Source organism: Pongo pygmaeus, chromosome 4 (assembly GCF_028885625.2).
Source record: "Pongo pygmaeus isolate AG05252 chromosome 4, NHGRI_mPonPyg2-v2.0_pri, whole genome shotgun sequence".
Classification (NCBI taxonomy): Eukaryota; Metazoa; Chordata; class Mammalia; order Primates; family Hominidae; genus Pongo; species Pongo pygmaeus.
In genome coordinates, this window is record NC_072377.2 from 132,862,379 (window position 1) to 132,886,591 (window position 24,213).

Consider the following 24,213-nt stretch of genomic DNA (forward strand, 5'->3'; position numbering starts at 1 on the left):
TAAGAGTTTAAATGGGTCTGAGACCAATATATTTGAAAACTACTGCCCTGACGTATCAGATTTTAGTCCATTGGTGTCTTGTCGTCTTTTAAAAATGGATTCATGCTTAACGAATTGTTTTCAAAATATATTCATTGTTACATAGATTCCTTTTTATTTTTAGTTTATATTAAGAGTAAGCAATTCTAAGGAGAAAGGAAAGGGAGAGTCAGAGATAGAAATCACAATATTTAGCACTTGAAAGGGTAGGAAATTCCTGAAGTGATCTAGCTCAGCATAGGTTAAGGGGGCACACTGAATAGCATACACACAGAAGAGACAGTTTGGAAATTAGCTTTATTTCAAAAGACTTAAAAAAATCATATTCACTCCAATTTGATCCTGTAATCTAATAGCTACTAAAAAAACTAAGAAGGATTATTAAAGAATCACAAACTTACCTATGCAATCTCCATTTGCATCCTGCTTATAACCCATGTTGCATTCACATCGGTAGCTTGAGACAGTTGGTATACAGCGTCCATTTAAACAAAGGTTAGCATGATGCTTACAGATATCTATTGTCTGGTTCAGAATTGCTACGGAAAATTAAAGCACAATTATATTTAATCATTACAACATGCATTACTTTTCTGAATTGATTTTTAAAGGACATTTAATAGTAAATTAATTAGATGTATATCAGAAGCTCATGATATTTTATATTTTATTAAAACTTTAATGTGGAGAATCTAAAAAATATTACTGAGACACATGGTTGCAACTTGTATTTGTTAAGTTACAGATCTGAAAATGCTGCCCTTAATCATGTCTTTTTAAAATTAGAGGAATGTTCTACCATACATTTGAGTGCTTTCCATTTCTCCTTTGTAACTCTGCTGAATATTCAGATATAGCAAATCGGCAATATGCCAAAAAGAATAAACATATCACTGTAGGACATCCTTAAATATTATTAGCAAGAGAAGGCTTTTAAAAAGACTGACGTTAAATGTCAAGCACACAAATGCCAACTCTGGTCTGAAGCCCAAGGTTTTCAATTTCTTAAGCAAATTAACAAAAAAGGGTGAGGAAAAGAAAGATATGTAAATTACAATATTTGGATCTGCACAGAGCAAGACATTCAGTTTATCTTAGTGGAGAAATGCTTCTGGAAAATAATTCAAGGGGTGCATGAACAGGGCAGCTTTAAACTGCCAAATGAAATACATTGGAACCAAAAACATGCTTTTTGGTGGTGTCAACTGGATTGGAGTATTACTGGGCTCTCATAGGTATTTTCAAAGACCTGGGTCACACATTCTTTTCTCTAATTTAACAGAAAGTTTACAGAACAGAAAAGTAATATTTTCCTATTACATTTTCCCAAATTTAGTATTACTACGTATCAGACCCTGAAATAATTTTCCCTCTGTCTCTGTCTCTCTCTCTCTCGCACACACACACACACACACACGTGCAAGTGTGTTCATATAACCCTTTTGAAAAATTAAAATTATGTTAGATATTATAATATCACTTGAGGCAGGAAACTAAAGAGTCCACAGGAAAACTGACCACTTACTTAGTCCAGTGATGATGGGTCCTTGTCCCCCGGCCCCCACGCCAGCTCCCCCAACACCAGGAGAAAAGCCATTGCCTCCAGGGATGGGGATGAAGCCTGTCCCTCCTGGGCCATAGCCATTGCCATTGCCACTTGGGGCAAAGCCATTTCCCCCAGTGCCTCCAGGTCTGGAACCAGCACTCCCTGGAATCCCTCCCATTGGAAGTCCATCCATGCAAAGTCTGCGATATTCCTCTAGAAGAAAAGAAAGTTGGCATTAAGCACAGGTGAATGTCTTTCTGCATAACAAAAGCAACTGGTACACTGTACCAGGTCACTTTGGGTTACCTATACTACACAATATGATTAAGTAGGTTACTATCTCAATACATGTTTCTAATGCTGGCAGTAGCAAGAAAAAGATGTAGAAGTTTTAGAAAAAAACTTAAAACCTATATTGTCACATTCTTTTAACTGAGTTGCATAAACAATCATTTACATGTGCATTTTTATTTTATGCACCTAAGTGCAACTCATAAAATTCCAGACATAATTATAAATACAGAAAATTTACTTGAGTAGATAAAAGTTAAAGCTTTATGCTAATTCATTCTATATGTCTGGTTTTACTTACATTCTTATCAGCATTATACCTATACATTTTTCCTATCTATTTTTTTTTCAGGAGGTTAGGTATTAATATTGCTCCAGAATGATATTTTTTTCTAACTTGGATTTTAATGGTAGACAATATCAAGTAAGCTTTAAAATCTGCTCCTTTTTGTCCAAGTGACAAAGTTGAGTAAAGAGAAGCAAGAAGATAGCAATTGCCTTATTGTCTTAACTGTTTGCAGAGTTAAGGCACTATATCAAAAGGAATAAAAGTTATCAACTATATATTACCAGTGGAACTAGGATAATCCAAAATTATTTACTAGGCATTAATTCTGCCCTTTTTTGTCTTACTAATAGATTTTGGTATTTTATGACTTAGAGATTTTGAAAGAACGATGAATGTGTCATGATGTCTTTTCTGATAACAGTACATATTGGTATAAATATCTGTAAGTATATATGAAAAATTTGATTATTTTTCACGTTTTTAATTCAATGAGAAAATGATAATAGAATTGAATATATTAATATATCTTTATGTGAGAAACATTAATTGTACTTTACTACTCATATTACACGTAACAAGAGGAACTACTTCTCATTAACCCTAATTTCCCAATACAGCATCATTTATATGGCAGTTACCATAGCACAATTAATGAGAAGTGTCATCATACTCTTGTATGATTAACTTTCAAGATCATGAGAAGAGAGGAAATATCTTCAAGGACTGAGACATTATAAGCTGAAGGTATTCCTGAAATAAAGTATAAATGAAGACAGAGCTTTCTTCTTTATAGATATTTGAGCTCTGGTATTTGAGCTCTGGATGAAAGATCAGGAGGTTTAAAAACTGAATTGAAATACTAATATTCAAAATAATTTAAAAAACAACACTTGAACAAAAACAAGTCAAACAGCTTTCAGGTATTTGTCTGATGTTACTAAATCGCATATTATCAAAATTGATCCTAAATAACAATGGTATCTCATTCCCCACAAAAACACTCAAGTCATATTGAAAACACACGAAGGGAAACAAATATGACTTGACTTCAAGGAGAAGAGCAAAATATATACATATATTTTTGAGACAGGGTCTCGCTCTGTCAGTCAGGCTGGAGCGCAGTGGCATGATCATGGATGGCTGTAGCCTCGACTGCCCAAGCTCATGTGATTCTCCCACCTCAGCCCCACAAGTATCTGGGATTACAGGCATGCACCACCATGTCCAGCTAATTTTTGTATTTTTTGTAGAGACAGGATTTCGCCATGTTGCCCAGGCTGGTCTTGAACTTCTGGACTCAAGCAATCCACCTGCCTTGCCCTCCCAGAGCGCAAAATACATTACTGTTACTAATTTTCCTAACAGTGTCTGTGCCGAGGAGACTAACAGCCAGCCACGTACCAGAACCTCTGACAGGACAGGCTTCAGGAATGGTTCCGATGCCCCAGCAGCGGCCAGGCTCACAGCAGCACTGCATTTTCGTCATTCTCCCTGGGAGCTCTTGTGCACAGCGGCCATTCACCAGGCCCGAGAAACACATGCCTGTTCTCTGATCTGTGCATGTATAAATAAAACAGATGATATGGCAGAATTACCTCAGGTTCTTACAACAATCACTGTACATGAGATGAATGTAGGTGAAGTGACTCATACCACTTAATCTCTATTATCTATTCCTTTCTTCACTCTCTTAATTTCTCAAACATTCATTGAGCCAGGGACAGAACAATGAAAGACGTGGAGCAGATAGGAGGACAGACTGCAGTAAGAAGCTAAAGTCAGGCAATTCTGAAGCTTGAAGGAAAGCAACAACCCAGTCCCAATCCTCAGCCTGGAGATGCGCACTGCTGTATGTCACTGTGATTTTGTGGTTGTCTGTAATGCAGCAATATCTGACTGCTTATTTTATAAAAGCTGATCAGACGCAACCTGCAACAGTGACATTTGAGAAGGCAGCTGACTAAAATGAGGGCAGGAGCCACAGAAGTATCTGAGGAAAGAGCAGCTTCTGAGGAAGAAGAGAATGTGCTTCATGTGTGTGAAGAAAGATGGGTCACTATGACTAGAGAACAGCATGCGGAAGGGAAAGTGCAGGAGCATGAGCTCAGACAGACAGCAGAGGCTATCATGGGTGGTCATATAGGCCATTAGGAAAGGACCTTGGGATTTCATTTGGATTTCGAGTGGAGGGTTTGGAGATTTCCTGGATGGTTACAATGAGAGAAGACAATGGTTTACATTTTTAAGAAGATCTCTTTGGCTGCTATGAGAACTGACTGTAGCGAGAGCACAGAGACCAGTGAGGAGGACACTGAAGACATTCAGGTGAGAGATGATGGTGGCTTTGATGAGGGTGGCAGCAGTGGAGATGATGAGGCTGAGCAGAGGGCAGACATGTTTTGAAGGTACAGCCAATGGAAACTTGCTTGGGTGTGGGGTATGGAAGAAAGAGAGTCTTAGACATTTCCTAAGTTTTTGACTTACACAGCTGAGATGGGCATGGCGAGGGAAGAAACAGGATTAGAGAACACAAGACAAGGCTCCTCTTTAAAACATGTTATATTTGGAATGTTGAATAAATGAGCCTGGAATGCAGAAGCATAGTCAGGTTGAACATATATATCTGTGAATTGTCAGTGTATATATGTCATTCTAAGCCAGAGCCAGATGAGACAGTTTCAAGAACTAGGGAAAACTGATTGTGCCAAACTAGATATTGAGAGGCAAAATAAGGTGACCACTCAGAGGTAAGCACAGTTTGGCAGTACTTCTATGGTAAAGAGTCTGTGCGTTATCCAGTAGGATTTGATGTAAGGAAGTGACATGATCAAATATGACTGTAATAGAGGTCACTCTGACAGCAGGATACACAATGGATCAAAATGATCAGATAAAGGCTAGAAGACAGGTTATGATGACTGCAAAAGACTGCATAAAATGCAAAGTTGCATAGGGATAAATTATCAATATCATCTGTAAACTTTATGGGTTATAACTGAAACTGCCTTTATAGTAACCAATGAAAAAAATTGTGAGCTTAATTAACAACATATTATTCAACCGTATCAAGATGCTTTCAAAGTTGTTTTGTCTATGATCACAAGAAGAAAGATGTACCACAGCAATCAGGATCTGCATATCAATAATGAAGATGAAACTGTTAATTGCTTATAATTCCATTAACAGGTAAAGTTAAAATTTTTAGCACTGGATACAGAGTTTAAAGTAAGCACATTATGTCCTCTAATGGCCCATATATACCACACCTCAGATTGCTTTTAAGCTATCATAAAATAAATGAATTACCTTTAAGATACTCTGTATAAGAATCAAACACCTCCTTCTACTTCTCCCCCAAAATCCCAGTAGGACCCAAAACCGAGCACTAAATGTGATGTATGCACACATACTTAAAAGGCACTGCAGAAATTTAAAAAAACTTGAGTTGCATTTGGACAGGCTGTCATTAGGAATAATTTCACAGCTAAGTTTCTATTCCTAAGAATAATCCAAGGAAACAATTTTTGGAATATTCATTTTATGAACCCGAAGTATCATATACTACCTCCTCAAGGCCAGGATGTAAATTAAAATAAGAAAGTTCCAAACTCTTAACAATAATCACTAACATTATAAAACACAATCAGTGCTACAAGTTAGGATGAATCTACTTATCTCTTCAAGGCTTCTACAAAAAGGAAGTTGTAATATAGAATTTGAAAACAAAACAACACAAAACAAAACCATAGCCTTGAGTCAAGAGACCTAGTTTTACATTCAAATATTATTAATTGTTTGATTTTCAACCATATTTAACTCTTCTTCTGTACAGAACATGGTTGGTGGGAGAATGAAATAAAACAACATATGCTCTATTTCTTGCAGCTTTCATGGTGAATTAGCTACCCTGAATGTTCCTCTCAATTAAAATATCCTGGACAAAATGTGAAAAAATATTTAAAAATACATCATCCAGCTCGCATGAAATGAAGGATAAAACAGAGTCCCCAAATGAGGTGAAATGAGAATCTTAGGAGGTATTTGAACAACTAATTTCACCTTTAGGCTACTATTAAACTCTGGAGACTGTGAATTTCAACTCTGATAGTTTCACAGGGCCCAGGGCATAAGACATAAAAAGCCCAGATTCCACTCTCCCCCAATACATAACAGAAAACTCCCTCATAAGGTAGGGTTCCAAAGAGCCATATCCTTAGTTTATGGATATAGTATACAGATAAGGTAATGGAGGCAACAAAGAAACTTGCCTGTGTCTACCTTGATGCTGTGTGGAGGAAAAAGAAAGATCTCTCCTAAGAATCCGTAACCAGATTCTTCCTCACATCAATAGCTTTGATGCCTCAATTCATAGTAGGTTTTTGGTCTGAAGAACTTCAAAGGAAGTATATAATGTAAAGAGGTTCTCAGGTTAGAGATACTCCAAGCAACTCACAAAAGCCAACACAATTAGAGGACTTAATATTAATGAAAGTCTCAAAAAATTCTCATAAAGTTCCAAGAAAAAAGAGCTGCTAACAGGAAAATACATTAATAACACACTAAGAAACAAAAACTAGTTAAGTAACCAGTATATTTTTGATACTGAAGTGGTCAGACCAATTCTGACAATTATTATTTTAAATTATTAATAATTAAATATTAATTAATAACTAAATTATATTTAATATGTTTAAAGCAATTCAAGTCTGAAGATATGAACAAGGGGAAAAGGTCCACAAACAATGAATAGGAACAGACTTAAAAGAGATCAAACTTCTATAAATGAAGTGAAATAAAGTATCTGACAAATACATTACACAAGTGTATTGCACATGGATAAAGAGAGAATTACTGAGTTGGCAGATATATATGAATATATTATCTTCAATTAGCACATAGAGACAAAGAAATTGAAATGTTAAAAAGAGGTTAAGAAATATGAAGGTGAGAATGAAAAGCTATTTAGATGTACACCTGTGTACATCTGATATGGTTTGGCTGTGTCCCCACCCAAATCCCATCTTGAATTCCCACATGTTGTGGGAGGGACCTGGTGGGAGGTAACTGAATCATGGGGGCAGGTCTTTCCTGTGCTGTTCTTGTGATAGTGAATAAGTCTCAAGAGATCTGATGGTTTTAAAAACAGGAGTTTCCCTGCACAAGCTCTTCTCTTGTCTGCCACCACGTGAGTCGTGCCTTTCACCTTGCACCATGATTGTGAGGCCTCCCCAGCCATGTGGAACTGTAAGTCCAATAAATCTCTTCTTCTGTAAATTGCCCAGTCTCGGGTATGTCTTTATAAGCAGCATGAAAACAGATTAATACAACATCTAATAAGAGTACTAGGAAGAGTAATAAGCAGAATGGGAAAGAAGCAGTATTTAATGGATACTAACTTAGAACTTTCTAACAATGTTGTAAGACCTCAGATGTAAGAAGTCCAATACATTCAAAGTAGGATAAATAAACAGAGATACACAATTAGCCATACCACTGTGAAACTGCAGAACTACAAAGGTAAAGATCTTAAAAATAGATGGAAAAACAAGACAGATCACCTGCTAAGAAATGGTATTTTTAAAAAATCAATTGCTGACTTTTTAGCAGCACCAATGGATGCCAGAACACAATGAAATAATATCTTAGTATACTCTGATAAAATAACTGTCAACTTAAAATTCTGTACTGTGATACATCATGTTTTCAGAGGGCAAATTAAAGTAATTTTCAAGAAAACAAAACCAGAGTTTTCTACCAAGAGTTTTTTTGATAAAGAAAATGTTGAAAGAGGTACTTCAGGCAAAAGAAAAAAGATCTCAATTGAAGGTTTGAGATGCAGGAAGAAATGATGAGTAAAAAATATTAAATCGGTAGGTAAATGTAAATAAGTACTAACATATTAAACAATAATGATTAAGTTGTCACATATAAGGAATGGCATTATACTAGATTTTAAAAAGTTGTCTGGGGAAGATCAAAGTTCAATCACTTAAATATTCTTTTATTGTTTATATATAGCTAAACATACAGGTTAACTTTAAATATGCATCTTAAAACAGCTAGGATAGCCACTGAAGCAACAGAAATAAAGTATATAACTTCTTAACAAATAGAAGAAAGAGAATCGAGTTCATGGCAGCAGGTCGGGGGGATCCTGAACAAATCTAAAAGAAACCAAGAAAGGAGAAAAAATACAAAAAAAGCAAGATAAGTAGGAAGCACAAGGACTACGGTAAAAATAAAAACAAGTATATCAGTGCTATAATAAATACACATGGATTTAAATCTCAATTGAAAAGAGAAAGACTTGCAGACTGTAAAAATAAAACAAAAGATAGATATAGGCTGTTTAAAAGAAATGCATTTAAAACATAAGGAAGAGGAAAGATTGAGAGGAAAAATACATAGTAGGTATATACTTAAAGCTTCTGCTACCAGAAGCTTTATTTTTTGGTTTATTTTGTGATACAAAATAAACCAGAGTATACTAAGATATTTTGTGATACAAAATAAACCAAAAGAAAATATTTAGAAATAGACCAAAAATAAAGAAAAAAATTAGAGTCAATACATAGTTTTAAAAAGGTTCAATTCACCAGGAAAATATGGCAGATACTTTTAAACATTTATCACTTATAGCGTAGCATCAAACTATACAAAATAAAGATTTACTAGACTACATGGAGAAACTGAGAAATCTACCTCCACAGTGGAATATTTACATGACTTTTTTCAGTAATAGATATAGTAGACAAAATTCTGTAGGTACAAAGAAAATTTGAATAGTACAGTTAAGTTTGATCTAATGGATATATCTACAATCTGGCACCCATCAATTAGAGAATACCCATCTTTTTCAAGTCCACAGGGAAGATTTATAAAAATAAATCATTTGTTAAACCATGAAGTAAATATCGTACCAGAATATTTCCAAGAATTGGTATCAACTGGTAATATTCTTGGACCACAATGTATGAAATGAAGTTGGAAATGAGTAACAAAATAAACAAGAAAACATCCTATACTTCTAAACAACTCATGGACCAAATACAGTATCACATTTTATACATAAGGTAATATGTATAAAAATGCTGATATGGTTTGGTTGTATCCCCACCCAAATCTCAACTTGAATTGTATCTCCCAGAATTCCCACATGTGGTGGGAGGGACCCAGAGGGAGGTGATTGAATAATGGGGGCCGGTCTTTCCCATGCTATTCTCATGATAGTGACTAAGTCTCACAAGATCTGATGGGTTTATCAGGGGTTTCTGCTTTTGCTTCTTCCTCATTTTCTCTTGCCGCTGCCATGTAAGAAGTGCCTTTCGCCTCCTGCCCTGATTCTGAGGCCTTCCCAGCCATGTGGAACTGTAAGTCCAATTAAACCTCTTTTCTTCCCAGTCTCTGGTATGTCTTTCTCAGCAGTGAGAAAACAGACTAATACAAATGTCAAGCAAAATGTTGCAAGTACTTATCAGGAATCCATTCTATACCAATCCCCAGACTTTGGGAGTATGCAATGATATTGAGAGGGGTTCACAAATGTGTATTTACATTGAACACTGCAATGTAACACTTCACAGTTTATTGGCACTACCATGATTCACATTTATGAATATGCCACTATAGCTAATAAAATCCAAATTCATTTACAATTATTACTAAATACCCAAGAACATTTTCATTATGTATGCTCTCACGAATATTAAATTATCATAATGTGGGGATCTGAAGTACATTTTTTATGTTAAAGAGAGGTCTTTAAATTAAAAAAATTAATAACTGGCCAGGCACAGTGGTTCACACCTGTAATCCCAGCACTTTGGGAGGCCGAGGTGGGTGGATCACAAGGTCAGAGGATAGAGACCATCTTGGCCAACATGGTGAAACTACACCTCTACTAAAATACAAAAAATTAGCCCAGCGTTGTGACACGTTGCTGTAGTCCCAGCTACTTGGGATGCTGAGGCAGGGTAATCGCTTGAACCCGGGAGGTAGAGGTTGCAGTGAGCCAAGATCACGCCACTGCACTCCAGCCTGGCGACAGAGCAAGATTCTGTCTCAAAGAAAAAATAATAATAATAATAACCATTGTTCTACACAGTTTGGAAACCTCTGGTCAGTCCTATATGCACTGAAGGAAACTAAGTCATAGGTGAGAGGGTGGAGAGGCAGCAACAGAGGACTGCAAAGTAAATTGTAACTTTTTTCATAAATTCTACAATTAGCCTTTTCTAGTAACAAAAAGGAGGCAGGCAACCTACTTCTCATTCCTTGAGCCAAAACCTACCAGGATGAGACATACACTGGTGTAGCAAAGGTCTCCAAAAAGGCATATTTCAAAGCAAATCAGAGGCTAGGAATTACCACTCTCTCCTTTGTATGAAATTTCATGGCCCTTAGAAAGCACTGTATTAAAAAATGTATCATGTGGAAGAACATTTGAAATAAAAGAGAGGCACCTGTTACAAATGAGTTGTCTAGGCACACTATTCCTTGAAACAGAGAATCATTAGGGGCAAAGGCAGATGAAAGCCTGTAAAAACAAAATCTTTCTAATGCTTGCTATATGTTTAACTGTAGAACCAATGTGTCCTAAGTAATGAAAACAAGTCTATTCCTCTAATCATTTTCTATCTCCCTTACTACATTTCCTGAACAAGGCTTACAAGGAGTCATATTTATAGTCACACTGAGAAACAGGAAGTAATTCATCTCCTCTGATTAAAATATAAATCTATCTTGAAACCTAATAAAGGTACACTTATCAGAGTTTGTTTCATAGCTTGACATTTAGTGTAAACTTGATTTACAATGTGATGAAAACTTGGCAAAAATTGGGGACTGTAAATCAAAATAAATGTCTCCTGTGGAATGAGGTTTGCTCATTAAAAAATGAAGAGTTCAGCCAGAAAACACCAATGAGGTTGGCCCAGGTCAGAACAATAGTGATAAACAGTAGGTGTTCGGTAAATAGTAGCCATTGTCTCATGCTTGTCTCCTGAGACTGGATGCCTGCACTCACCTCTTTGATGGTCTGGTTCCAGCCTGGGTTCCCCTTGATTGATTCTGTGGATTCTTACTATTCCTAAAATACGTTCATGTTTACATTGTTTAAGAGTAACTATAGAACTAGGAGCAATGAAAAGGAACCACTGTGGATCCCAGGTTTATTTCTTCCTTTAAAATAGTGAATGACGGGCTTCTTCTTCAAGAAGTAAGGAAAACTTCTCCTTCTAAGACACTTCTTCCTTTCTTAATTAAAACTGATATCCTCATACTCTTCCATTTCTGGTTCCCTCTTTAGTTAAATAATTTTAGGATTTTTGGGTTCTCCAAGTGTTTTGTTTCAAATGCACACATGCATGTGGAATCAACACCCAGCGTTACATAGAGTGCTGTGTAATACATAAATAATTCTGTACCTTGCCCTTTTCTTGAAAAAGGAAAAAAAAAACATATACTGGTCATCACTTCTGCCTCAAACTTTCTTTTCTATTGGTATTACATTTTTTCACATTACGTTTTCAGGTTTTGTTTTTTCAAGAATACTCCACAGCAGTATTGTGCACTAACACGTTTGGAAAGCTTGAGGAAATGCCTTAGTATGCTGCGGCACCATCATATTACTGGAAGAATTTCTAAATGCTTAATCCCATTTTCTGAATTTAACTGGCACTTTTGGGTCCCTGTGCTTAGGGTCCTTTCTCACCCTGTGAACACAATAGCAGCAGACACATTATGCTGCACACAGAAGTTGCTCACTGCTCTTTGCCAACGCATTATTTATTGCTGGCTGCCAGCCATTCTTCTGTGCCTATACAACAACGTGCAAATTAGGTATTAATCATTCCTTGGACATGACCATGACAGTTACTTCCAAAATGACTTAAGGCTTATTAAGTAGTGCTATTTAAAACGCTTTTTAGAGAAATATTATTAGGTACGTTTTAACTCCTTTTTTTTTTTTTTGGAACTGGCACATGTTAGTGCTCTATGCTAAAAAAAAGTTCTTTCCTGGATATTTAAAAAGATGAGTAAACACACTAGATAGATTTGACTTTTATATTTAGTATACAATGAAAGCGGAAAATTATCGTGTCTTATAATTAAATTGCCTGGTTAAACTCTCCTACCATGTGAAACTGTTTTCCAGCACACAAAAGAAATAGGATCAAGTTTACCGATGCTCTGTCATGTGGTATACACTCAGAATATCTGTGTTAACTAGAATAAGGAATTAAGACAACATTCAGCAAATGTCACTTTCAGCACATGTGAGCTCTCAGAATCAAGCTGCAGATAACACGCAGTTTAGTACTAAAAAGAGCTCTAAGTTCATCCAACTCTTTATTATTAGCATACATGTGGTTAGAAAATAAATAGCATGGAAATATCTCCAACATATATAATTCAACCAAATAAATTCAATCTGAGAAAATGCAGACTCAGAATTTTAGAAATCAAAGATCTCGTACACATTAAAATGTTAGATTAATTTTTTTCTCATGTATGGAAAACACATACTTATTCCAAATGTAACATAGTTATTCAAAACATTTTTAAGCTGCTTACTTAATTATAACACTGGTTTTGTAATTCTGGAGAGCCATTCTCCCTTCCCTAGAGACTTCCTTTGTTCCTAGTGTTCAGGATGTTGATAGTGAAATGAATGGGACTCCTGGTTAGTGCAGGACTTAGCTTTCCGAACCTCAAGTTAGCTCTTGTTTTATGAGCATCCAGGACCATAATTCAGTGGCACAACATCATGTCCAAAGAGATGCCAAAGGCTGCAAGGCCGCTATAATCAACATGAAGTTCTTACATTCAATATCATCTCATTCATTCATTTGTTGGTTTTCCTATTGATTCAGAAAAGATTTACTCAGCACAAACTTTTATGCAAGATGCTTATTACATAAAGCCCAGGGTCCATGAGGCTGCATAAGACAGGGCCTAACGAAGCCCACAGTCTAGCCAGTGAGTAACGCACCTGTGACAATGCAGTAAACCCTAAAATGAAGCAAATGAAAACATGTTTCATTTTTTGAAATGAAATATTTCATTTCAAAATGGCGGGGCTGATTAATTTTGCCCAATAAGAAAATGCAGTTTAGGTGAAATGGCTGTAAGGAAAAGCGATACTGGCCAGAGGTCATGGCTCATGCCTTTAATTCCAGCACTTTGGGAGGTCAAGGCGGGTGGATTACCTGAGGTCAGGAGTTCGAGACCAGCCTGGCCCACACAGGAAAACCCTGTCTCTCCTAAAAATACAAAAATTAGCCAGCGTAGTGGTGGGTGCCTGTAATCCCAGTTACTCAGGAGGCTGAGGTGGGACAATTGCTTGAACCCAGGAGGCAGAGGTTGCAGTGAGCTGAGATGGCGCCACTGCATTCCAGCCTGGGTGATACAGCTGGACTCCATCTTAAAAAAACAAAAAAGGAAAAGTGATACCTAATTTGGGACTTAAAGGATGTGCTGGATTTTAATGAGCATAGAAGGGGAAAATCAAGATTCTTCGGGCAGAGGGGTTACTGTTGGCAAAGGCAGGGCAGTGTGATCATGTACAACGAGGGAAATACGAGTGTGAGGTGGCAAGTGGTTAGAGATGAGTCCGGAATACAAGTTAGGTCAGGTTGTAAAGGGCTTTGAATGTCCAGGTAGAGACTTAGGACTTTATAACATAAGGAGGCAAGAGATAAAAAGAGTTTATCATAATTTCATGGTAAATCAAAACTCTCATTGAAGAAAACCCACCTTAGTAAATCATTAGGTTCGTTGGTCTTATCTGAATAAAATGAGGATTCATGCTTCTTTTCCAATGCAAAACAAAAATATGAATGCAAGTTTTGTTTGACTAGAGAAAGATTTTGAAATATAAGTGAGTAATCCTAAATGGGGAATAAAACACTGAAACTTGTTTTGGCAATTCTGCCTCATAACTAGTTTCATTTCTCTCTATTCTCAGGCCCCCAACCCCGCATTACAATTTGTTCTCAAAGGCCTTCAATTACTCCACATTGACTACCAAATAAAATACATGTGCTGTATTTGGTATTTCCAGAACTTCACAATAATAACCTCACTTCCTTCTCCAGGCATATTTCTTCTAGCAGTATTCTAGGAGACAAGTTTCCTGAAGCCAGGTTCTACAGCACCCAGACAACAGTGTTCAATGACAACTCCCACAGCGACATTTCTCCTAAAGAGTTGAATCTATACCCATTCTAAGCTGATTATTTTGTGTTCGCGTATGCGTGTGTGCATAAACATATTATTTTCCTATAGAGTTCAAGAAAATCAAGCCAGGGGTAGGTAGTTGCACTAATTTTCAACTCTCATAGAAAGCTGACAGCCAAATTACACAGTAGTTCTCCCTTATCTGCGGTGGATACATTTTAAGATCTCCAGTGGATGCCTGAAACCTTGAATGGTGCTGAATCCAACTGCTTTCAATTTGAACACGTTTCTCTTCATATCTTCCACCCACAAGTTTAATTCCTCTTCCATCTTAACTACACTTATCGCACATTGTGGCTGTAACTTTTGCAGTGTGAGGTGCAATAGCAAAACTAACATGAAATTCTTTCTCTTCATTCACAATTTCATGGATAGACTTGTTCTTACCATAGATCTTAACAACCTCAGCATACGATTTCTTTTCTTTCCTTGCTAAGTAGAGAACTTCCACCTTTTCACTTAAAAGAAGTACTTTATGGCTTCTCATTTTATATATATCTGAATTGCTAGCATCAATACTCTTGAGTTCAGGGGCCATGATGAAGTATAATAAGGTCACTTGCACATAAGCACTGTGATACTGTCAGTCGGTCTGATAACTGAGATGGCTACTAAGTGACTAGTGGGTGCGGAGCCTATACAGCATGGACATGCTGGAAAAAGGAGAAGTCACATCCTGGACGGGCTGGTGTGAAAGTTCACTGTGCTACTCAGAATAGTGCACAATTTAAAATTTATGAATTGTTTATTTCTGGAATGTTCCATCTAATATTTTTGAATCACAGCAGGAACTGCAGAAAACAAAACCATAGAAAGTGAAACGATGGATAAAGGGGAACTAGGGTATTAAATGAATCAAACTTACTACGCAGTGAGCCAACTGGCAACAGTAACCCTAAAATAGTTTATCTGCTCAGTTGTACAGACAATATTTCACGAAAAATGATTTACCTAATGCAAGATAGAAACTCTGATTCATCTGTAAAACACAAACAATTCTCATTCAAAGACATGACATGAGGCTCTCAACAGACATCTTACTTCTCAAGGCAGGCTGTTAGCATGACAGTGAAGAAACCACTCACGCTGGAGGCCCTGACAACTAGCCACAGGATCTCCACAGCCTTAAAGTGGTTAAGTGGCAGTTCAGTGTCACAGTAGCACAGAGGCTGGAGTCAGAGAGGTCAGGATTTGAATCCTGGCTCCATTCATTGGCTGCAGAAGACTGGGCAAGTCACTTAACCTCTCTAAACCATATTTCTTTTATCCGTAAATTTGGAATAACTATCCTTATCACACAGGGCTATTAGAAGGACCATATGACGTATTTATATAGGTCCAGAGCAGGCATATCCTCCTCCACCTCTTAATAAGAATAATAATGAAGAATATTTTATTGGACACTTATTAGAAGAAACTGAAGTGTAAAGAAGATGGTAGCTTGCCTGACTCCTCACAGCTATGAGATAATGAGGTAGTGGAGAAGCCCAGTGCCTTACACATGGTATGTGTAATATCTTAAATGACAGCTATTATTTTTACTACTACCACTGTTTCTTCTATTACTGCTATTACTAGGCTTCTACTGTTATTTATGATAACAATATGGCATTCTGAAGGCAGGATTTGTATCTCTTATGTTCACTGTTAGATGACCTGATATATCAGTACATTTAATCAAATGAATTCAGGCCACAGTCCTTTCATTGGTGGCCTACGACTTCTAGCTTACATCCTTGACTCTGTATTTCCATCTCATCAACTCAGTTCTCTTGGGCACGTGAGAATCATCAGGGAATCATCAAGACCTACAGAGATCCTGGCAGTTAGTTGCTGACATACTAACTGCCTGGTTTGGGGAGAGAGAGACACTGCCCAAACTGCCACCCTCTAGTGGACCAAACAACACCATTCTTTAAGTATTGGATTAATTTCCCTAATTCCTGCAATACATGAATCTTTAGTGCCAGTAAAGATAACAGTGCATCTTTTTTCCTCTCTTTTTACCTATTGTCAGCTTGAAATTGGAATGGACTAGGTTAAAAGCTCAGGAAGAGAAATGTAAGAGTAGTTCACTGTGCTGTGATTATGCATCAAAAGACACTTCATAATCTCTATGGTCGCAATAAGACAGACGTCTAAGCCTTGCTCAATAACAGATTACCTTCACCATGACTGTAGCACCATTTCATCTTTCTAAATAAACAAGGGAGAGCATACAATGGTTTTAATTTGAATATATTTAAACACAAAATTAAAGGTGTCTCTTTTGTATAGTAACTATTTTCAATAGAATAAACAAGTTCTAAGTAAATAAGATGTTGATAACATTCATGATTCATAGCAACAGAAGAACCTTTAATTACTACATTGTCTCCTAAAGCAGATTTTTAAAAATTTTTCTTGTGCCTTTGTGTCTTTCTTTATTCCCAAAATGACCTTGACAACATAAAACAAACCGAGTTGGATTCTGAAACTGAAGTCTTTGCAAAGAGTACCTGGTCCATCAATCCCTCAATACTGGTACCATTTACATTAAACAACTCATTCAGCCATTTCTTCAATATTTTATAATCGTTGCCATCTTCATACCTGTTTGGGCTGTTTTGTCGTTATAAAGACCCAGTGTATTGAGCCTTCAAAATGCGAGGCTTACCGATGCACCGAGAGCCATCTGTTGAGGTTACATATCCACGTGGACAAACACAAAAATAGCTTCCCACGGTGTTGGAACATTCGCCAGTTTCACATATCCCAGGAATGATGCTGCACTCATCAATGTCTAATCAAGGGAAGAAGGAGAAGATGATTGAGAAAGGCCTTCATTAAATAGCTTTTAAAAGAGATTTTTTTTTAAGAGTATGAGAGCATTCATGGTTGATTAGGTCAGATCATATAACCCTGAAGATACTCTTGTTTCAGGCCCCAAAGAATTTCTCACACATATCTATGGGAACTGAGATGAAAGTAAACTCCCATGGCAGTTAAAACAAGGCCAACTAAAGCAGAACTCTATACCCTTTTTTAAAAATGCAATTTAAATTGGAAATAAGTAAAGATGTCAATGTTTTAGTTTCCATTCTACATCAACTAGGGAATTATCCTACTAGAGCCTTTAAAAAAACACATATACGGATTACATTTTAAAATATAGAATAACTGTATTTGAAAATGGATAACTAATTTTCACACTATTTGAAGCAATGAAGAGTGGCAAATAACTTTTTTTTAAACTTGGCTTCAGGATATGTTTTTGTACTTACATTTGAATATGGGTGTATTTGACATTCTGGGAACAACTTCAATCTAAAATAATACAGAAACATGGTAAAGGGCAAAAACTTGGGAGGCTTTGGGAAGTGTCCAGTTTTCCTATTGTACCTCCCTACATTTATCCATTCAGCATACTCAATGCTGGAAATAGTCTATTTCCTTTCCCATTAATGAAAAGTCTGCTTTCTTTAAAATTTTCCTTAAAGCAGAAAACCCAGTCATTTATGTAAACTTTCAATGTACTTCTCTTCTAGTTCAGTAAGCAGAGAGAGGTGGGAAGTCTAACAAAGCTGCAATTAGGGATAACTGGGAGCTAGTTGCTAATACATTTAAAAAGGAAATGAGTCGTGAGAAAAATCCACCCAAACTCCTGGGAGGTGGCTGTCTTTTTTAAGGAACAGAGGTAGCAAAAGCCAGTAACTAGAAGAAACAACAATAAAAGCCATACATACAGATAATTACGGAAAAGTCAAAGTAAGCTGACTTTTAGTTTTTCTCTTTTCAGTTGCATTTATTCTTTTAAAATGTCCAATAAAAAAGGAAAAATAATTATATTCTTATTATAAGCACACAAAATATGTTTAACCCCACGCTTAAAAAGAAAAAGGTTGCCAATGCCTTTCTTACATCCTTTTATTGGTCTATTCATTATTTTTTCCATTTATTCTGACAAGTCACTCTTGCCTACAAGCTTTATCATGAAATAACTATATGCTGTGTGTTTTCTTGGCATGTTCTTATAAAAAAAGTTACCAGATTCAGACATTCTATGAAATAATATCTTCATTTGAGGCTTAACACTTAGCCACTGAAGGCACAGAGGTACAAATCAAAAATCTACCAATTTCCCAAGACAGATCAGAATTCTAACATGAATTGACTACATGAGGAGTAAATACAAAATGTGGTCAAAGAGCTGCCATCAGACTTAATCCAACAAAATAAAACCATGTGTGCAAAATTAGGACCTGTTGCATCCTGTGTTGCTATCTTAGTGCAGTGCATCTTAATACAACTGAGCATGGATTCAGAAGAGAGATGAAACTAAACAGCTGTACTTTAATTACCACAGAAACTTACCATCACCTCTGGATAAGGAAGAGAAAAAGAAAAGAAAGAAAAGAAGGATACAAGGTAAAGCAAGCATTAAAAAAGTGTAGAACTAAAACTTGCCTTCTCACTCTCTTAACATCTAAAATTATATGAATTATCAAGGTGCTTATGGAGCCTAGGATTTATGCAAAATATTAAACATTAAGAGACTCAACTTTTTCATTTAAACATTGGCTTTTATTTCTAGGCATTTTGTTTCATAATAAACAACTTCCCTATGCCCTAGTCTTAAAACTCTTCATGACAATAAAAAGAATAGAAAATTAAAAGATGTTTGACATTTTCTTTTTTTGGATAAAATAAATCTGGGACATAGAAGAACATGTGGAGTGACATTAAATTTGTGGTTTTTCTGTTAAAAATTTTATTGTGCAAAAAAAAACCTATGTGTTTGACAATTCTCCTTATAATTGAGTAGGAACCGTAAAAGGTTAGCTTCAAAATAATTATACATAAAAGGCTCTCAGGTTTTGTATAAAAAATAGAAATGCTTTTAATTCATTTTCGGGCTAGACACCTACCATATTTTAAAAATTAAAAAATAAGGTGCTTTTTTAAAACAACAATAACAAAATACCAAAATACTGACCAAAACCCCTGCATTTTAATACAGTGATGCCCAATTGAGATGGGAGAGTTCCCTTGAGCCCCTCACAGGACTTGAGACAGGGATGGCTTGTTTACTTGGCTGCCATGCTCAAACCCTTTGCTGGAGGGGAGCACACAGGTGAGCAGGTGCAGGAGCCAGGATGAGTGTTTCCAGATGCTGGCAGGAACAAACCCCGTACCAGCCCACGGCAGTGTCTAGGTGTTGCCGGTGACCCCCGGTGCCCCAGAAGATGTGTGTTACAAACAATGCTCTTTTAGCTTTGCCATTCGCACATGGCTTAAATGTTAAAAAGCTCATGCCCAGTGTGTTCAAATTCTTGTCTGGCGTCCAGGGAGAATCAGGTCACGTGAATGAACTGAAGGATGGTGTATGCAGAGGATTTTATTGAGCAATGGAAGTGGCTTTCAGTGGGATGGGGAGCTGGAAAGCAGATGGAGTGGGAAGATTATCTTCCGCTGGAGTTTGGCCATCCCCAGCGGAACTCCTCTCCAACCGTCCCCAGCTGAACTCCTCTCCAACCGTAGTCTCTGATGTCCAGCTGCCTCTTCTCCTCTCGACATTCAGATGCTTCTTCTCTCCTTCCTTGCCATGGCGCTCTGTTCCTTTGCCAGTGGAGCTTGGGGTTTTTATGGGTACAGGGTAGGGGATATGGTGGGCCAGGGTGGTTTTGGAAAAGGCAACATTCGGGCAGGAAAACAGGAATTCATGTTCTCATTTAGGGTCGCAGGTCCAGGCTTGATGGTGGAGCCCTCGCCAGGGACCCCCACCCCTGTCTTTGACCCAGTATTTCCCTGCCTCTTGTCTGTATCACAATATTTATCCATCAATTTAAATTTAGCATTAGCATTTATGTTCAGAAGGATACATGCATTTGGCTCTTTTGAATATTAGTTCTTCAATACTGTATGTCATAATCAGATTTGGAAGTAGTATATCCACAAATATAAAGCACATGTTATCTATGTATAAACAAGTGTGCCTAAAGGTGACAAGTCTGCTCATGGGAAAAAGCAGAGTCTTAACAATGGGAATTGGTTTCATCCATGTTCTGCACACTGACTATACTGCTACCCATTTCTCCTTGACCTTTTTTTGAAACTATATCAGTTTGCAGCTTTGGTCTGCAAATATCAGAAAAACTGATTTAAACTGACATAAATCAGAAATTTAATAGCTGTCATATCTGAAGTCTAGAAGTGGTTTCAACCAATGTGTCTTGTTCAGTTTCTGTGAGATATGTTCAACTAGGCCTTCCTCTGTATTTTGACTTGAGCTGCCTTCCCTGATGGGAGCAAAATGGATACAGCAGGTTTAGGCTATTCCTTTGACTGGGACACCTAGTGGAAGAGAGTGTCTTTTCCAGTGCTCTCTCCTGAGAGGAAGACAACTTTTTCCAGAAGCCCCAAGCAAATCATCCCTTTTGTCCTAATTTCTTGAATTGGGTCACATGCTAATTTCTGAATGATTCCTCTGGCCAGGAAAATGTTCTGATTGGCATAGGCCTGGAGTCCTGAACGAATTTTTGTGGCCGGTCGAGTGAAGTTAGCTTCCAACTAATAAACAACAACAACAACAACAAACAGCATGGGCAACTGGGTCTGAAAATACACCACAGTTGAAGAATGCAGAGTGTACCAGAACGGCTGGGAAACTGATGGACAATAAGCTTAGCTAGTTAGGCTTATGCTAAATCCTAAAGAGCCAAGCCAAGGATTGTGGCTTTTATTCTGAAGGTGATGAATAGTGTCTATGAAGGAGTTTAAACAAAAGAATTACATAAGCCTATCAATATTTTAGAAAGATAGTCCTTGTGTTTAATGTGGACAGATGATATAATAGTCCAGGGATAAATGTTGAGAGCTTGAAGTAAAGCTTTATGATGAGGAAGGGAACATATATTCAGGAGATAATTTGAAGGAAAAATCAACAGGAAGGACTTTGTCACCGAAAGATATCTTATACTACTATTTTGATTGACAAGGATGATGACATAGTGCTATTAACAAAGAATGGAACACGAATGGAAGAACATGTTTTACAGTTAAGTTGAGCTTTGGACATTTTGATCCTGAGATGTTTGAGAGAAACCAGTAAAAATTCTAATCTACAGAGCTAAAAATTTGGGTATGAAACTTAGCAAAGAGGTAAGTTATAAAGATGGACATTTGTGGTTTATCACCAAGTATAAGGATTGCCTTTGAAGTTATGGCAACATATGAGATTTCCAAAGAAGACAAATGAAAAGACTGGAATTGAAGGAGGGAACCATGAGAACTATCAACATCTAAGAAAAAGTCAGAGGAAGAAAAGCAGAATAGGAGTCTGGGAAAGAAGGATCATGGAGGAAGGAGGAAGAATGTGAAGAATGGAGGCTAAGGAAGAACACTGTGAAAACGGGGATTGTCAAGTGTGACTTCAAAGGGCAAACAAAGAAAGACTGGGAAGTCTTCAGTAATGTGAAGACTCTGAACACAGGTTTTTTAAAAAAGGAAATCCAATCTAAACAAAACCATCTGACAGATTTCTGACTGCCAAACCACATAACCTCATATTTGTCAACCAACATTTTCTGTAAATCTTACATTAAACAATATAATGAATAATTTGATAAGTAGTGATAACGTGATCTCAGGTATCACTGAATTCTAAGAACAACGCCCTAGAGAGACTGTCCATTCTTACAGGTACGTGTCACAGAAAAAAAGCCATCCACATAACAATTATGTTACAGAAACTTAGTACAAATAAAACAAGAAATTTTGTTTTAAAAACATGTTCTTAGAATATTTTGTTTCCGTTGATACCAAGAACTATACATATTTGGAACATTCTGTATAATAGCTTTTTGATATAGAAAAAAGTAAGCATATTTTTGCATACACTGAACTTCTACTTATTCGTATACTGTTTGACATTAGGAAAATTCATGATTGAAGTGTTAAGTGCAATAATTTGCTGCCTATTTCCAGCTTTTCTAAAGACAACAGGCAATATCAATATTACAAATTGCAATGGAAAATTGGTATCTGCTTTCCTCTTTTCAGATTTCAAAAGCATGGTGTGTATCAACTGTAGTCAGAATTTCATTGTATATTTATAAACAGCTTTACTGAGATGATTCACATGTCATACAATTCACACATTTAAAGTGTAAAACTCAAATGATTTTAGTATAGTCACAAGGTTATGCAGCCATAACTACAACCTGATTTCAGAACATTTTCATCCCCCCCAAAGAGAATTCCAGCCTATTAGCAATCATTCCTCCTATTCCTCTCCAAGCCCTACGCAACCACTAATCTCATTTCTGTCTCTATACATTTGTTTATTCTGGACATCTCATATAAAGAGAATCATAAAATATGTGGTCCTTTGTGTCTGGCTTCTTTCACTTAGTTTATGTTTTCAAGGTTCACTCATGTTGGGGCATGTATCAGCACTTCATTCCTTTTAATTGCTAAATAATATTCTGTGGTATGGATATACCACAGTTTATCCATTTATCAGTCAATGAATACTTGGGTTATTTCCATTTTTTTATTTTTTGGCTATTATAAATAAAGTTGCCATGAACATTCAGGTATTCATTTTGTGTAGACATATGTTTTCATTTATCTTAGATATACACCTAGAAGTGGAATTGCTGAGTCATACAGTAATTCTATGTTTAACCTGTTGAGGAACTGACAAACTGTTTTCCAAAGCAGCTGTAATAATTTACATCCCCACTAGCAATGTATCGAGGGATTCTTTCATACACACCACATCCTCACCTTCACTCATTATCTACTTTTTTTTTTTTTTGCTTGTAGGTGTGAAGTGGTATCACATTATAACTTGGTTTGCATTTGCCTGATGATTAATAATGATGAGCACATTTTCATGTCCTTATTTGCCTTTTGCGTATTGTCTTTGGAGAAATATCTGTTCAATTCCTTTGCCTAGTTTTTAATTAAGTTACTTATGTTTTTAACGAATGAGTTATAAAAATTCTTTACATATGTCCCACATGTTATATGATTTGCCTATGAATTTCCATGTAAACTTTTTAAAAAAGGTTTTCATTAAAATATAACATTTATACATTTTTATGGGACACGTGGCATTTAGTTACATGCACAGAATGTATAATGATCAAGTCAGGGCATTTAGGGTATCCCTCACATCTTGACTATCATTTCTATGTGGTAAAAATATTTCAAGTCCTCTCTTCTAGTTATTTTGAAATATAAAATACCTTGTTGTTAACTATAGTCACTCTACTCTTGTTATCAAACACTGGAACTTATTCCTTCTATCTAACTGTATGTTTGTATGCATTAAGTAACTTCTCTTCGTCCTCCACTATGGCCAAACACCCTTCCCAGCCTTTGGTAACTCTTACTCTACTCTCTAACTCCATGAGATCAATTTTTATACACATATGAGTGAGACCATGAAATATTTGTCTTTATCTTCCGAACTCATTTCACTTAACATAAATATCTTCCAGTTCCACCCATGTTGCTGCAATTGACAGTATTTTATTCTTCTTTATAACCAAGTAGTATTTCATTGTGTATATATATCACATTTTTTTAATCCAGTCATCCAGTGATGAATGCTTAGGTTGATTCCATATCTTTGCTATAGTGAAAAGTGCTGCTATAAACATGAGGGTGCAGGTGTCCCTTTGATATAATACTTTCCTTTGAATAAATGCTATGTAGTGGAATTGCTAGATCACATGGCAGTTTTATTTGTAATTTTTTGAGAAACAGCCATACTGTTTTCCACATTGGTTGTACTAATTTACATTACCACCAACAGTGT

At 36.5% G+C, this 24,213-nt stretch overlaps 1 protein-coding gene across 4 annotated transcripts in view; it reads right to left on the minus strand.

The window, feature by feature from the left end:
* The window catches only part of FBN2 (fibrillin 2), a 282,926-nt gene that overhangs the window by 133,541 nt on the left and 125,172 nt on the right, over nt 1-24,213 (minus strand). For 2 of the 4 annotated variants that reach the window (XM_063665204.1, XM_054488319.2), the window contains 4 exons: nt 17,062-17,187; nt 3,567-3,719; nt 1,565-1,798; nt 441-578 (listed from right to left, as the gene is read on the minus strand). The exons of 1 other annotated variant lie outside the window; for it this stretch is intronic. In XM_063665204.1, the coding sequence (XP_063521274.1) occupies nt 441-578; nt 1,565-1,798; nt 3,567-3,719; nt 17,062-17,187 (651 nt within the window). The remainder of the gene's footprint in view (nt 1-440; nt 579-1,564; nt 1,799-3,566; nt 3,720-17,061; nt 17,188-24,213) is intronic. One more of the 4 variants, XM_063665205.1, reaches the window with a different exon arrangement.